This window comes from Clupea harengus, chromosome 11 (assembly GCF_900700415.2).
Source record: "Clupea harengus chromosome 11, Ch_v2.0.2, whole genome shotgun sequence".
In the NCBI taxonomy this organism is placed as follows: domain Eukaryota; kingdom Metazoa; phylum Chordata; class Actinopteri; order Clupeiformes; family Clupeidae; genus Clupea; species Clupea harengus.
Window position 1 is genome coordinate 20,172,461 of NC_045162.1, and position 17,500 is coordinate 20,189,960.

The window sequence follows — 17,500 nt, forward strand, 5'->3', positions numbered from 1 at the left end:
AAAATTTGCAATCGGGCTCACTCCCAGCACAAGGCTGAAAATGAAGCAATGATAAACACATCGCACAAGGTTTATATAGACAGAAGTTTAGCGTTCAGCAGAGATAACCACGTGGTGGATTTCTGACGTCCGAGGCAAGGATGGAAGTTTTGCAAGGTCGGAAGAAGCACAGTTCGACCCTTCTTATCACTTCTGGTCTAAACATGCTCTTGTACATATGCAGACTAAGTGGCACCTAATATTCTAAGTTACACACACACACAGAAAAGCCATTTCATATGATTCATACTTGCTTAAGTAATTAACAGTGTTTGCAAATGATCTCCATCAGATGTTGTAGCAGATGTTGTAGGGACTGATGTATTAGTAACTTCTGATGTAGCAGTATCTTCTAATGTAGTGGTAGGGATGGATATTGTAGCAGATGTTATAGGGACTGATGTAGTTGTAACTTCTGATGTTGTTGTGTCAGCTAATGTTGTGGTTGGGATGGATGTTATAGCAGATGTTGTAGGGTCTGATTTGGTAGTAATTTCTGATGTTGTTGTGTCAGCTAATGAAGTAGTGGGGATGGATGTTGTAGAAGCAGCTAATGTTGTAGTAGGAACAGATGTTGTGGTAGGAACAGATGTTGTTGTGTCAGCTAATGTTGTAGTATCAGTTAATGTAGTTGTGGAGGCTATCCTATTAGCCTCAGTGTGGACGGCAAAGTGTTCCCAACGCGTAGCAAATCATCCTTGGTCTAGGCATGAACTCTCCTTGGGTGGTGTTCCAGTTTATTATAAAGGTATACATTTGTACATAAAATTGGTCCTTTCACCCAGTGCTGTTTGCTTATTAACAAGATGCTGTCGGTGAAGTGGGTTTCACGGCTACGGTAAGAACCGTGTGTTCCCGCCATCCACACCTTTCCCTAATTGAGTAATCACTCCTGTAGATATACCCAATTACCCGTGACGTGCCACACCCAGTGCAATACTCCCCCAAATGGCTAAAATAAGTAACACTAAAATAAAGCTAACTAAAAGGTGGATAGAAATGACTCCTACAGTAGTTGTAGCAGCTAATGTAATAGTAGAAATAGATGTTGTTGTGTCAGCTAATGTAGTAGTAGGAACAGATGTTGTTGTGTCAGCTAATGTTGTAGTATCAGCTAATGTAGTTGTAGCAGCTAATGTTGTTGTAGGCATATCTGTAGTCGTAGCAGCTACTGTAGTGATAGGGATTGATGTTGGAACAGATGTTATAGGGACTGATGTGGTAGTAATTCCTGATGTTGTAGTATCTGCTAATGTTGTGGTAGGGATGGATGTTGTAGGGTCTGATGTGGTAGTAACTTCTGATGTTGTAGTATCTGCTAATGTTGTGGTAGGGATGGATGTTGTTGCAGATGTTGTAGGGAACAATTTAGTTGTGACTTCTGATGTTGAGGTATCAGCTAATGTTGTGGTAGGGATGGATGTTATAGCAGATGTTGTAGGGACTGATGTAGTTGTAACTTCTGATGTTGTTGTGTCAGCTAATGTTGTAGTAGGAACAGATGTTGTAGAAGCAGCTAATGTTGTAGTAGGAACAGATGTTAATGTGTCAGCTAATGTAGTTGTAGCAGCTAATGTTGTTGTAGGCATATCTGTAGTCGTAGCAGCTACTGTAGTGGTTGGGCTTGATGTTGGAACAGATGTTATAGGGACTGATGTGGTAGTAATTCCTAATGTTGTAGTAACTGCTAATGTTGTGGTAGGGATGGATGTTGTAGCATATGTTTTAGGGTCTGATGTGGTAGTAACTTCTGATGTTGTTGTGTCAGCTAATGTTGTAGTAGAAATAGATGTTGTAGTAGGAACAAATGTTGTTGTGTCAGCTAATGTTGTGGTAAGGATGGATGTTGTGGTAGCAGCTAATGTAGTAGTAGGAACAGATTGTTGTTGTGTCAGCTAATGTTGTAGTATCAGCTAATGTAGTTGTAGCAGCTAATGTTGTTGTAGGCATATCTGTAGCCGTAGCAGCTACTGTAGTGGTTGGGCTTGATGTTGGAACAGATGTTATAGGGACTGATGTGGTAGTAATTCCTAATGTTGTAGTAACTGCTAATGTTGTGGTTGCGATGGATGTTGTTGCAGATGTTTTAGGGTCTGATGTGGTAGTAACTTCTGATGTTGTTGTGTCAGCTAATGTTGTGGTTGGGATGGATGTTGTAGAAGCAGCTAATGTTGTAGTAGGAACAGATGTAGTTGTAGCAGCTAATGTTGTAGTATCAGTTAATGTAGTTGTAGCAGCTAATGTTGTTGTAGGCATATCTGTAGTCGTAGCAGCTACTGTTGTGGTTGGGATTGATGTTGGAACAGATGTTATAGAGACTGATGTGGTAGCAATTCCTGATGTTGTAGTATCAGTTAATGTTGTGTAAGGGAAGGATGTTGTTGCAGAAGTCGTATAGACTGATTTAGTTGTAACTTCTGATGTTGTCGTATCAGCAAATGTTGTGGTAGGGATGGATGTTATAGCAGATGTTATAGGGACTGCTGTAGTTGTAACTTCTGATGTTGTAGTATCTGCTAATGTTGTGGTAGGGATGGATGATGTGGCAGATGTTATAGGGACTGATGTAGTAGTAATTTCGGATGTTGTAGTATCAGCTAATGTAGTGGTTTGGCCAGATGTTGTTGCAGATGTTGTAGGGAACAATTTAGTTGTGACTTCTGATGTTGTAGTATCAGCTAATGTAGTGGTAGGGATGGATGTTGTAGTATATGTTGTAGGGACTGATGTGGTAGTAATTCCTGATGTTGTTGTGTCAGCTAATGTTGTAGTAGGAACAGATGTTGTAGTAGGAACAGATGTTGTTGTGTCAGCTAATGTTGTTGTGTCAGCTAATGTTGTTGTAGCAGCTAATGTTGTTGTAGCAGCTAATGTTGTTGTAGGCATATCTGTAGTCGTAGCAGCTACTGTAGTGGTTGGGCTTGATGTTGTAGCAGATGTTGTAAGTATAGGTGTGGTAGTCACTTCTGTTGTAGTAACAGCTAACGTGGTTGTGGCAGGAGGAGATTTAATAGTTGTAGCTGTAGTTGTAGTTGTAGTTTCAGAGTCAGTTGTGTCTGTATTGGAGGAGGAGTCAGTTGTGTCTGTGAATGAATCTGTTGTGTCTGTATTGGAGGAGGAGTCAGTTGTGTCTGTGGATGAATCTGTTGTGTCTGTATTGGAGGAGGAGTCAGTTGTGTCTGTGGATGAATCTGTTGTATCTGTATTGGAGGAGGAGTCAGTTGTGTCTGTGGATGAATCTGTGTCTGTATTGGAGGAGGAGCCAGTTGTGTCTGTGGATGAATCTGTTGGTATGTATGGTACAGAGATGGATCTGGGTAAACGAGGCCGATGTTTCTTGGTACAAGAGACTTTGATTTTTTTAAGCTTTCCAGTTAGGTCCAAATAAATCAGTGTTAAAGTTTGTTCTTTCTGTGGAGAGAAATAATAAAGAGAAACATTTAAAAACATGTAAGAAAAATTGTACGTAGTCTGTGTCACAGTGCACTACATTTACATTATAGTTTAGTTTCCCTTACATATCAGTTTTAATGGATATTTATTAGTGCTGTCAGTTTAATGCGTTATTAACGGCGTTAACGCAAACCCATTTTAACTCCGTTAATTTTTTTATCGCGAGATTAACGCGAATTTTTTTTAATTTTTTTTTTTTAGATAAACATTCTTTTTGGCCTCGCAAACTGTGTAGTAGGGGAACGTTACGGTTTAAGTGAATGGTGAGCGCGATACGGCGAAATGGATGATAAAAAGCTTCTGAATGGAAAGTTTACTTTTAAAAGTTGTGTTGTGCAAAAGAAGCGAGCTTCACTCTTGTCTGAAAATGTCAACAGGCAGCTGGCTGAAAGCAAAGAAGTAGTAGGCTTACCTTTTATTGGTAACCTAACTGTTACGGTTCAATGTTTCTGAAATAAGAGGCCTGACTGCTATGTTCCCAGCAAACTTGAAAAAAAGAAAATATTAAGCCATGGTTTAACTGCACTATAGGCTGAGTCCTTGTTTACCTGAAATGTGCACTTTATAATTTTATTTTGTACTGCCCTGTTTGGCAATATTGGTTTTCAATAAAATAAAACATTTGCATAAAGCAAGCCCATCAACTTTTCCATGTTGATAAGGGCATTAAAATAAAAATAAAATGATGGAAAAAATAAATAAACGAAGGGACATTTAGAATAGATAAAAATTTGCGATTAATCGCGATTAATTTTGAGTTAACTATGACATAAATGCGATTAATGATTAAATATTTTAATCGTTTACTAATATTTATTGATTAATGGAGATCTTACCTCAATATTAATTTTGACATATAGAAACTTATTATTTCTCCATTGTTTGACATCCTTGTTTTGATCCACATGGAGACCTTGAACAGCAAAAGTTATTATTTCATTTAGAGTCACATTGTGATGCTTAAAATACCTTCATTCAGATTTCCTGATAAACCTTTAAAATTTGCTGGACTAACTAGCAGGGTCTGTTTTTATCAACACATTACAAATCCTGTGTCTTATTATATAATAACAAATAAACACCAAACATACACAACACCAAAGTACCAAATCACCCACCATTAGGCCTAGAGTACTCACCAGACACCAAAACGTTCTTCAGAGTGCGTCCAGAGAGTTTCACAGTCATTTCACTCTTCTCACACTTAATTTGAGGAGCCACAGCTTTTGAAGCAGCACGTAATGGTGTGAGAGTAAGGCACGAGACAGTTGCCGTTATGTTTAGGTTCAGCCCGCGGTCAAAGTACTGCACCATCAGAGCATGGAGCTGCATCCACTCCATCACCTAGGGATTACATGTTAGATAAGGAATCCGTATAAAGAATAAAACATATAATATATATGACATAAATTGGATAACAGAGGTGATGTAGCACTTGGAGATGCAGGATTAACAGTGTAGATCAACACTACAAGTTCCTTGCCTTGTGACGAAGGTAGCAACCTTTAAAGTAGACCTTGAGTAGCAACCAAGGTCCATGTTTCACTGCTGTGTGCTTGCAGTGAGCAGGGAGATGCTGGATGCTGATGGGAGAGAGGTTGTCTGTGGAAATGAGAGTCAAGGAACTACATTAATGTGGGGTTATATCCAGATACTGTGCTGTATACTAATTTTATCTTTACTGACCGGTGAACAAGAATAGATGGGTTTGTCTGGCCACAGCAAACCTCAGAATGAGAGACTCGCTTTCACAGTGAAACTGTGGCAGATAATCGTGGGTAATATTCATTCCATCCAAACTCTTGGAAGACACTGAAAAGAGAACAGAGCCTAGACTGATGAATGAAAAAGGCTACATAATATTACAGACACCAAAGTAAAGGTTTCCATAGAGTAATGACATTATTGTTTTGAGGAAGTCACCAATAATGCTTAGAGCATGGGTCAGGAACCTGTGGCTCGCGAGCCACCACTGGCTCTTTTGCTGACGGCCGGGGCTCTCGGACGAAATGGGTTGGAGAAAAATACAGAAAAAAACGTGTAATCAAGGGATCAGCCTAGGTCTAGTAGAAGGCTAAAATAACAGTCAATACTACTTATATTAAAATTACAAGGCTTCGTGGCAAATACGTAGGTCTACCTGAGTGATTTAATTTAACTTTCCACCTCACTTGACTCCGTATCCATAGCCTGCACAACATTGTTACGGCTGGTTGCCATGCCAATATCAAACAAAATCACAGATTTCCCTACATTTCCGTCAACGAAACTTTCATTGTTAAAGTTGATAGGTTAGAGAAAAATGTCGAAAAGGAAAAAAACTTATCGCGCATCCCTGGTGTTTCTATCGGCGATTTCGAAATGGAGGTTGCCGACCTGACCTCGTCTGACATCTGGGTGGGCAAGTTCAAATCACTGAACGATCAGCTGGAAGGAATCGCACGTCAGCGAGCACAGCTTGCGAGCGAACACAAGTGGACTGACATGGGTAAGCTTCCATCCGAAGACGAACTGATTCTAAAAATGATTCTGATTCTAAAAAACTTGGAATGAACTGCCCATTACACACCGCACATTGCAACGTGTTAGTATTGCTGTGTTAACCATCTTCGGTCACTTATGTATGTGAGAAATCTTACTCACATATGAAAAATATCAAGACGAACCTGCGCTCGCGTTTAAATGATGAAAGCCTCAATGCTTGCATGAAGCTTCACCTCACTGAATATGAGCCAGACTACAAGGCCATCAGCAAGTCTATGCAGCACCAGAAGTCGCATTAATCTCTGGTAGGCCAAATGTTCAATTTCGAGTGTTGTGTGGTTAACGTTGTTAACTTCATATCGTTGTTACGTTGTAACGTTGTTAACTTCTGTCATTTCCCGATGCCATTTACAATTCAAGTTACTAGTACCATAACTTTTAAAACTAGTAGAAAATGTATTTAAAAAAACTGTTGAATAAAAGTAACTGTTAGTTAAATATCCAAACTTTTTCTTGTAATCGTCTTTTTGTGGCTCTTCTGAGATAAAAAAAAAAAAGAAAAAATGGTAAAAGTGGCTCTCCAGGCAAAAAAAAGTTCCCGACCCCTGGCTTAGAGGACACAAATAACACATTGTTATGCCATTCATGCATATCAGGCTATTCTGTGGTGACAAGTGAAGAGGGGAAACATGCACACATACAGACTTCACCTTAATGTGATGGTGTAGCGCAAGTGATCTCTCCACTAGAGACATGGCATAGCACAGGCCTGTAATTCTGTTGGGTTATCTGGAGGCACCACCTCAGTGGGTGCTCTGAACCAAACACACCCCAGTATTTCAAACTTCAGTATGCAATCATGACCACACTTTATATGGACTATCCTTAGGGACCTAATCAATAAGGCTATGCACTGTGCTTTTTATAGTATTGCATGTTGTCTCAAATTATACCTGGGTTAGTTTTTAGTTGAAGGATAAGGTTTAAAGTTGGGATTGGTAAAATGTAATAATATGTAGATGCTTTGGGAGTACAAAGTGTTAGCTATCATTGATAAATTAATTGTAAACCAAAATCATCCTTTTCTTCAGAATTCTTTGTAAATCTGAATGGCTGAGCTAACAGTAGTTACCATACAAGTCTGGTGATTTCATGCTACGATGCTGTTCTTATTGTTTCCATCACAGGAAGAGCAGATATTCCATGAGATGCACAATTCAAGCAAACATTTTAGTTTCATTCTCAAACTCATACAGCAGCCAAGCAGTATAGTTGTAGCCTAAAATAGCACTGCAACTAAATTAACATCTGAAGTATTAGATAAAAGATGTTTGTCGCATCAATTGTGCCTTTATGTGCAACACAGTTATCATACTCACACTGTAGGTGCCTCCAGGTCATATTATTGCGCTTCAAGCTAGCTTCAGGAACCACTGTTTTGCCTGAGATTAAGTGATGGGATGAATTTGATGAGGCTGAGTGGTAGTCCATTTTCACTGATGTCTCATCCGTTTGAAGTGCTCTAATCTGTCTCACTGCAGAGACCCCACACACCTGCAGAAGTATTCCACCAAAAACCCACACTAGTGTTGGTAGGATCAACAAAACACGTCCGCCATTTTAATGTTAAAGAATAAAAAACGGTATTAATGTTCTTTCCGAATCCTGTCTGTCAGATTAGTTTTTGTGGTCCCAATCTTACACAGATTGAGCTTTAATGTTCATATTGGATTATATTTCACAGCTTTTAGGGCCTGAAAATCTCAAACAAATCTTACGCTCTAGAACGGCTGACACAGACAGCCTGGAAATCAGCAGTTGGTGGGTTTCAGCAGTACTGATGTTTTCCCCGTCAGCTTCCTCTCATAGGTTAGACTTTGTTCATAATGCTGTGGGGAAGAACAAGATCTGACAGAGGACAAGTGAGACACTCTTCAGATATGCATGCCATCGTTCCTCAGACTGTGTGTCATCTAGGATATAATACACCTTGTTCTCTGTGTGTCTTTTCTCTCAGCCTGTGACACTTGCAGCGGCATAATGTCATTCGGCCAAATCAAATCAAAATTAATTCCCAGTAAAACACAGCACGCATTATGATTGTCACTAGTGTTTCTGCTGACAGCCAATCAGCTGTTTTTGTAGTAGGAGGCGCCAAACAGCCAACTGTTGTCGTTTCAGTACATGCAAGTAAATGAAAGTTTGTCATTGCGTGACGGATAGTAGAGGCCTTTGCATCAGTTGGCTAACCGATAAAGGAAGTCCTGTGAATAAAGCAGAACATTCCTAATACAAAAAGTATTCTGACAGAGGAGATTAGCTCGCTAGCAATCTACTCTACCCATAGTAATATGTGTATAAACAATGATACTGGCAAAGCATTGCATTAGCGTGGTGTGTATCCATGACCCAGTTATTGTTTTATCAGTTGACATTTATCAGTATGTATTATTACCTTTGTATTACAGTTTTTTACAGTCAATACAATGTTCACCTTTTCAAAACACTTGCTGACATTTAGATGCTCTTTTCAAAACAATTAACTCTCAGTTCATAACCAGACCATTTAGATGACTGCAGATGGAAATGTGCTGCATTTTGACAGACACATGATACTATACCCCTGAAAATAAAACAGATTATTCTGATTTTAGCAGTTCAGTTTTTGTTTGTAACCTTGTTAACATCTATACAAAAGTGATCATATTTGCCTTGAATTCAATTCAATTCAACTTTATTTCGCCATGTATACAGATACTAGGAATTTTTTTTGGTTTTCTCCATGCAGGCTATAGTATCACAAATAGAACAACAAGACAACACAGAACAACAATACAAGGACAGATAGTACCAGACAGTATGTGCAAAATAATAAATAAGAATGGAGGTAGTGCAACAATAATAATGTTAAATAAAGTTAAATTAAAAGTGCGATAAAGTTCGTGTGTGAGAGCTATTTAGGAGGGCTATTTGCTTGGGGAAAAAACTGTTGAGGTGACGTGATGTTTTGGTCATGATGGCCCTGTATCGCTGTCCAGAGGCGGAGACGGTTAAAGAGACTGTTAGCAGGATGTGAGGGGTCTGCCGTGATCTTCATTACTTTCCTGAGGGATCTGGAGCTGTGAAGGTCCTTGATGGAGGGAAGGGGGCAGCCGATGATGCGCTCTGCTGCCCGTACGACTCTTTGGAGCCTGGCCTTAGAGCGGGCAGAGGCAGAGTCATACCAGACCGAGTGAGAGGATGTAAGCACACTCTCCAATGATAGCCCTGTAAAACTGCACCATGATGGGGGGCTGACCTGTAGTCCTCTCAGCTGCCGGAGGAAGAAACAGGCGCTGCTGACCTTTCTTCACTAATTGAGTGATGTTATTGTCCCATTTTAGTGTGTTGGTGATGGTTGTGCCTAGGAACTTGAAATGCTCTACTACAGTGACAGATGAGTTGTTGATGACAAGTGGAAGATGTGTCGGAACCTTTTTTCGGAAGTCCACAATCACCTCCACTGTCTTGTTGACGTTGAGCTCTAGGTTGCTGACTGCCACACCAGGACTCTAGATGGCCCGACCTCCCTCCGGTAGGCAGACTCGTTGTTGTTGCTGATGAGACCTATCATGGTGGTGTCGTCTGCATACTTGATGGTCTTGACAGACGGGTCACCAGAGGAGCAGTCGTTGGTGTACAGGGAGAAGAAGGCAGGGGGACAGCACACAACCCTGGGGGCACGGTGTTAACTGTGCGGGGCTGTGACAGATGCGGGCCCAGCCTGACATACTGTCTCCTGTTGGTGAGAAAATCTGTAATTCCATAAGCAGGTAAGGGGGTGGATGTTCAGATGGGTCAGTTTGCTATGGAGGAGGTCGGAATGATGGTGTTAAAGGCAGAACTATAATCCACAAACAGGACCCTGCATAGGTGTTCCGATTGTCCAGGTGTTGTAGAATATAGTGAAGGGCTATGTTGATTGGCATCGTCTACTGAGCGGTTGGGTCTGTATGCAAATTTGGAGGGGGTCCATGAGGTGGTCAGTGGATGCTTTGAGATAGGAGAGGACCAAGCGTTCAAATACTTTCATGACTACAGAGGTGAGGGCGACCGGTCTGTAATCATTTAAGCAGGTGATCTTGGGCTTTTTCGGCACTGGAATGATGACAGCAGATTTGAAGCATACAGGGACACGGCATAAATTGAGAGACTGATTAAAAATGTCCGTAAACACTGGAGCCAGCTCGCTGGCACAGTGCTTGAGGGTAGCAGGTGACACCATGTCCGGCCCACACGCTTTCCTGGTGTTCTGACCTTTGAAGAGCCTCCGAACCTCATGCTCAGTGATGACCAGTGGAGCAGGTGAGGTGGTGGCAGGGGGAGGGGAGGCGGGGGGGATGGAGGGGGTGGACCCACGCGGTGCTTCAAACCTTGTGCAGAACACATTGAACTGGTCTGGTAGATTTGGGTCGTTAGAGGTGGGGGGGGGCTTCTTCTTGTAGCCCGTGGCAGATTGTAGGCCCCTCCAGACAGCTCTGATGTTCTTATCCCCGACCTGTTGTTCAATTCTAGTCTTATACACCCCTTTAGCATGCTGGATGGCTTTGCTGAGGGCATATTTGTGTACGCGTCCTTATCTCCGCTCCTGTGGGCCGCCTCCTTCCCTCTCCTCAGTAGCCTCACCTCCTTGTTGAACCACGGTTTATTATTACTATAAATGACAATGGATTGTCTGGGGATGCAGAGTTCCTCACAGAAGTAGACGTAGGATGAGCATGTGTCTGCATACTCATCAATGTCATTGCATGCCAGCTTAATAGCTGCCCAGTCTGTAATGTCAAAACAGGCTTGCAGTGATTCAGTTGCATCAGGTGTTCGTATCTGGACAGACCTCTTGACCGGTTTTTGTTTCCTGAGTAGGGACTGGTATGTGGGGATGAGTTTAATCACAGAATGATCGCTATTGCCTAGTGGTGCGCACGCGCACGCGCGATATGCCTCTCTGATGGTAGAATAGCACTGATCAAGAGTCCGTTCTCCCCTGGTGGCGCAGCGCACCAGCTGATGGTATGATGGCTGATGGCTGATGGTATTTCAATGTTTGCAGTGTGACCTTCCTGCGTGTGTTGCTTTAGTGTGAAGGCTGTGGGTGTCATGATGATAACTCATTACCAAGAGCCAATGTGATGAGAAAACGAATGTTTTCATCCTCAACTTGTCTAGATGAAATGTATTTTCTTTGCATATGCCATATCTATAAGCATGTTTTGGTCTCCTATAGCTTTTAGTTCTGTGCACGCATAGTGTTGAATATGTCTTATTCTGTTTGCCCTGTGCGGTCATGGTCATGTTGTTTAGGTGAGGCCCACAGAGGCCATGTCCAGCCACCACTACCACTGTCTCTGCACCAAAGAACTCTGGGTCCTCCTCATCCACCTCCTGGAGCACAGGAGCAAGACCACACACACTCCTGTGAGTCAGGGAACACACACACACACACACACACACACACACACACACACACACACACACACACACACACACACAGAAGTACATGCACACACATACTCACTCCCATTTCCCATGTACACCAACATATTCAATCCCATGCCATGTTCAGACTGTTGTGTTGTGAGTTGTGCAGAAAGCTTTGTTCACCACGCTCATCCCACTTCTGTGAGCTGGTAATCATATTGTTGTCTTTCTCACCCTGTTCCTCTCCATGGTCAGTCGTTTTGGGGCTACGTGACACCGCTTCTGCAGAATCTCCTGAAGGGGGCGCCAGCGGCGGGCCAACGCCTCCCCAGCGTCGGCAAAGACCCCCTGGGCTTCACCTGGTGGCTGGTCACACACCTGGCTCAGTTGGGCCAGTACAGCCGAAACGGCTCGCTTCACACTGAGGTACGCCACGCAACCTTTCTCTGACAACATACACCCACAGAAAGGGTTAAATCAACTAGCCTTACCAGCGGGTAGCCAATCGTCTATGGTTACATTACATAGCTAAATCTAGGAGAAGACATTGAATGCCATGAGAAAAACATTTCAGTTTTGAGGACATACAGTAAATGCCAGAAAAAAAGAAGAAAACTACCATAAACAAACAATAATAAGTAAACAATCCTAAAAGACGATCATACCGGTCACAGTGGAAGCTATAGAAGGGATTGATTTTGTTTACCTAAGTTATTTGTGCTCTTGATAATACAGCTTCAGAGATGTTGCGTGATTGAATTCCTCATTTGGATGCCATATCATGTCGCAAATGAGAAACCTGCAATATTCATTTGGTAACGTGGGCGGGCGAGGAATTGTGCGAATGTCATGGATTTGTCATGGAGGTTGTTTTGTCTTTAACACTGTGTAGGTGGCGCCATTTGTGTTATTTGATTGAAATTATATTATGAAATCGTTTAATGATACATGAAATCATCTGTTGATATCATATGCTGGTGTGTGGTAATGTCTTCCAGAAACAGTTCCAACTCGAGCACAACTGGAGTTTTGTGTGTGAGCTATTGAAGTCCACCTGTGATCCAAAGGTAAGTGCTCACTCAGGGATCACACTAATTGCTTTTTCTTCTACACGGTTATGGGCATAGTGTGTACTGTTTAATCTTATGGTGTACTGTTTAATTTTATGGACCATGTTTAGCAGTCTTTGAATGTCTTTTCTCATTAGTGTATTAATGGAGTGATGGGTAGAAAGGAGGAGAGAGGGCCTGTAACATTACATTTACATTTAGTCATTTAGCAGACGCTTTTATCCAAAGCGACATACAAGGGAGAGAATAATCAAGCTACGAGCAATAGCGACCTAGCGTAACAATAAATACTATTTTACTATTTTAATTTCTATTTTTACAGAAATAGAAAAAAATTGCAGGAATGTAACTGCTCTAAGTGCAAGTTGTATGGCTGTATATGAGATATATTTTAGGCATGCTTGTGCAGTCGTGTGTTTAAGTGGTGTGTGTGTGTTTTGTAGGGGAGTGTTCAGGAGGAACAGATCCGAATGCATGTGCATTGCTGCCTGAGTCTGACTATGCTGTGGGAGCCAAACACCATCGCGGTGACTACCCTCTGGGAGTACTACAGCAAGAACCTGGTGAGGGTCCAAGACACATCTGAAATCAGGCCTTGGAGATGATTGCATCTTATACAAACATGCTTAGAATTAGAAGTTGAAATGCATCTTTTTATCTTAATTGTTTCCTACACATACATGTGTACTCCATGCGTCCTTCTTGTACCCACTGATGTTAGTTGACCTTACCCATAATGGACCAGTATTGTCATACAAAGCCTGGTGTGGCTATTCAGCCATGTTTGTGTTAACTTTTGGTGTTTGTGCGATGTGAATGTGAATTCAATCTGTCAGACCTTGTGAAATGTTCCTCAGTTGGAGCTTTTCGTTGCCCTGTCAGACACTGGACGAGTCTCTTAATTATTCTCCTCTGGCTCTTCTCTTTCCACCTGCACCACCTCTCATCCACCCTGCCCTCCCCCCCCCCCCCCCAGAACGCACCCTTCGCCGTGCCCTGGTTGGGTGTGAGCGGGCTGGGCAGCGTGAGCCGCAGCCCGCTCTCTCTGCTGGAGATGGCCCAGGCCTGCTGCTTGCCGACGCCGTTGGGTTCCGCCGAACACACGCAGCTCTACCGCGCCTGCAGCTCCTTCTCCATATTCCTGCGCGTGCTCGCCCTGCACCTCAGCCAGGAGAACGCAGGTGGAGCCCCCTGGAGGCAGATCAAGGGCAGGTCAGGAACCTCTGGATTTTCACTCACTACTGCCACACCTGCCATTGAAGTGCTTACAGTAAAGCGACACTATGCAACAATTTGCAGCAACAAGCATTTGCGTTTGGTATCATCTTCAAATTAATTTAGATGGAATATGGGCCTGTAAAGGACAGATAAACACACCTGTCCTTCCCACTAGCTGACATCGGATCATATTGTCTTACACTGTCATCAACTGCTCTGTATTGCCTTACATCAGTGCCATTTCCATTCTCTTATCTGCCATTGTAATATTATAACACCCGTCGCTCTATACAGTGTGGTTTTACTCTCTCTCCTTTCTTTATTTTTTTTCCCAGTCTTCCTCTTTTTTTTTTCCTTCTGCTGAGCGTGTGTACAGTATTTACACAAATGTTACTTTGCCTTAACATTGGCGGCCTTCTGTTGGCATGGTTCTGGCATGGCTTCCCATACACCTCCATGGGATTGTGTGTTGCCGCTCCCTCACACCGACAGCCTTTGATAGTCACACATAGCTTCACGCTGCTCAGCGCTGTGCTTGTGCCAGGAACACGCTGTCTACAGGCAAGGCAGATGCTCTTCAGGTGCTCTTCGCTCAACAGGTGACTTTTTAAATGGCCACCAGGCTCACAGTAGGGGGGCGAGGCTCGGTGTCAAGGTGCCATGGCGTACTTAAGCAAACACACACACACACCCCCTGCATACACTCGCTCACACACGCTATTCATACACTCAGCTCACAGCTAAGATCTGGACGGGTCCCCTATGTGTGTGTGTATAAAGGGCAGGTGTTGTGCGTTCTTCTTCAGTAGCTGAGACCCCCTCACCCTCAGGACACCAGCCCCCCCGTCTTTCTCACACACACACACACACACACACACACACACACACACACACACACACACACACACACACACACAGAGAGAGAGAGAGCTAAATCTTTTTTCTCAGCTTGGCCCTGGTGTGGGTGAGAGTGCCCAACCGGCTACCCACACACACACACATCAGAACCAAGTGGTCTGATCCGATCTGGTGGTGTGTGTGTGTGTGGAAGGATATAAATCCGGATAATGACTTCCCTCTGTTTGGAACGTGCTTGGCCGCACAGCAGACACAGAGGCTAATTAGCTAACGAGCACGGTGGTTAATTCGCCTTAACGAATGGCGGTGTGTGGGGGAGGGGGTGAGCTCAGCGGAATCGGTGGGGTGGGGGGGGTGGGCATGCCATGAAACAGGCAGTGCTGGGCTGGGCTGGTTCCAGAGCCCACCGAAGAAGGCCCAAACACACACACACACACAGACACACACACGCGCGCGCGCACGCTCAGAGGAGGCCGGGGTTCACCCAGGGGGCGGGGTGCTCAGCGGGGGGTTGGCGTGCGGCGCATTAATGAGCATGGCAGGAGGGATAGAGGGGGGTGTCCGTGCCAAAAACTCACACCAGCATCTGCTCCCCCACGGAGGAAAAGCTGTCCGGGATAAACAAACAGACCGAGAGGACACGCAATAAAACACACACACAAACACACAAACACAAACACACAAACACACATACAGTAATACACATAATTCCACAAAAACACTGTTCTCTATCACACTCTGTCCTTCTGTCTTGCTTAGTCACTCTTGACCTTTAACCCCCTCTGTCACTTCCTCTGCTTTTCTCCTTCCACTACTTCCCACTTCTCATTATAGTTGTCCTCTGCTCACCCCCCTGTCCATTTCTTTATCATCTCTACACACACACATACACACACACAGTGCAGGAGAGCTTAGCGCTCCATCGTCCAACAGGGCTTGTTTTGTATTTTTTTCAGCAGCTGCTGAGAGTGTATCCCACCCTCTCAACTGCTGCTGCTGCTGCTGCTGCTGCTGTGTGTGTGTGTGTGTGTGTGTGTGTGTGTGTGTGTGTGTGTGTGTGTGTGTGTGTGTGTGTGTGTGTGTGTGTGTGTGTGTGAGAGAGTGTGTGTGTGAGTGTGTGTTCATGCCAATCTTCTGATGAAGTCCACAGGGTTCTCTGCTTGGAGGGAAACAGGTCTGTGTGTGTGTGTGTGTGTCTGTGTGTGTGTGTGTGTGTGTGTCATGTGTTTTGGGTTTGTGAGAGTATTGATTTCTTCCTGGTGCTGCTGTAAATCTGTCTGTGTGTGTGTGTGTGTGTGTGAATGAGTGAGTGAGAGAGTGATAGAGCGACAAGCTGCTGTGTTTCCGAGTGTTTCTGACATTTAGTGTGATCTTTAAAGGCATTTCACACACTGTGCCTAGAGGATCATACGCTCAGAAGAGTTATTCTCTTACGCTCTCACACATAATCTGACACACACTCTAACACACACTCTAACACACACTCTCTCTCACACACTCTCTCACACACACACACACACACACACACACACACACACACACACACACACACACACTTCCCTGGACAGAAGCAGGCACTGTCAGCTTTGCCGTTCTGCTTTCCCAGAGCGATGAACACACTGAAGAATGAGCTGTGTCTGCTTGTTGCTCGGTGTTTATGGTCACCTCCATCTGACAACAGTGAAATGGAATGTGGGACTCTCGTCCTCTCCTCTCCTCACATTTTTTTTTATGGATGTCTTCTCTTCTTCTCCTCTTCTCCCCTTTCTCCTCTCGCCTGTTTCGGCTCTATTTTCTTTTCTTTTATCTCTTCACACTTTTCTATCTCTTTTTTTCTTTTCAGTGTATTTTTATTCTCTACTTATTTTCACATTCTCATATTTTGTCTTTCTTCTCTTAACCTCTCTCTCTCTTCTTCTTCTTCTTCTTTCTCAGGATCTACTCCAAGTTCCACCAGAGGCGCATGGCGGAGCTGTCCGAGTCGGGCCTGATGAACTTCCTGCTCCTTTTCCTGGTTCTGGCCCGCAGCGCCGAGCTGGAGGACGTGACGGGCCGGGCCTACGACCTCATGGCCCTGCTGCCGGCGGGCTCCATGCCCCCGGCCCACCGGGCCCTGCTGTGGCGCGGCCAGCTGGCGCTGCTGCTGCTGTACGTGGGCCGCGGTCTGGACGCAGGGGCCCACGCCGAGCGCCTGGCCACCTCCTTCGCCCAGGTGGCCCGCGAGTTCTACCTGAAGACCACGGAGCCGTCGCGCAAGCTGGCGCTGTGGCAACCCCTGGGGGCCTACCTGGAGGGGGTGGCGGAGGTGCTGGAGACCAGCGGGCACCTGTGCCAGGCCGAGGAGAGGCTGCTCAACGAGGGCTTCGCCATGCTGCTACCCGCCTGCAGGCAGTCCGAGCTGGCGTCCGCCCTGGGGTTCCTGCAGAATGCACTGGCACAGCTAAGGTGAGGCAAGACAAGGACACATATACACATGCATAATCGCACACACACACACACACACACACACACACACACACACACACACACATAAATGACACACACTCTTGCACAGTGTTTCGATGTGGTGATGACTTACTTGTCTCAAAGGAGCTTCAGCTGACCCAAAATAGTGTTATATATATTGTAATATAGGTTAAAAATGTATAATGGTAGAATTGGGTGGGCACTAATGTTTGCTTTGTAACCTAATTGATGACAGACATTAGTGGAAGCAGGGTGGCATTCAGAACTTGAGGAATTCACTTGAGGCCAGATCACATGTACCGTTGCACCAGGATATCTACTATGTTGTCTGCAACGCAGACACGCAGACACGCATGCATACACACACACATTGGCAAGGCATTAAGGGAAACTCACACTCACAGACATGCAGTCAGTCAGTCAGACAGTCAGTCAGTCTGGTAACGCATTAATAG

General features: G+C 44.1%; 1 protein-coding gene across 1 annotated transcript in view; it reads left to right on the top strand.

Annotated features, from left to right (window-relative positions):
* LOC105897595 (protein MMS22-like) overlaps positions 1 to 17,500 on the top strand; it is a 59,260-nt gene that overhangs the window by 29,157 nt on the left and 12,603 nt on the right. The window contains exons 4-9 of the mRNA XM_042709216.1: positions 11,317 to 11,430; positions 11,689 to 11,859; positions 12,432 to 12,500; positions 12,947 to 13,066; positions 13,480 to 13,715; positions 16,515 to 17,024. Of these exons, the coding sequence (XP_042565150.1) occupies positions 11,317 to 11,430; positions 11,689 to 11,859; positions 12,432 to 12,500; positions 12,947 to 13,066; positions 13,480 to 13,715; positions 16,515 to 17,024 (1,220 nt within the window). The remainder of the gene's footprint in view (positions 1 to 11,316; positions 11,431 to 11,688; positions 11,860 to 12,431; positions 12,501 to 12,946; positions 13,067 to 13,479; positions 13,716 to 16,514; positions 17,025 to 17,500) is intronic.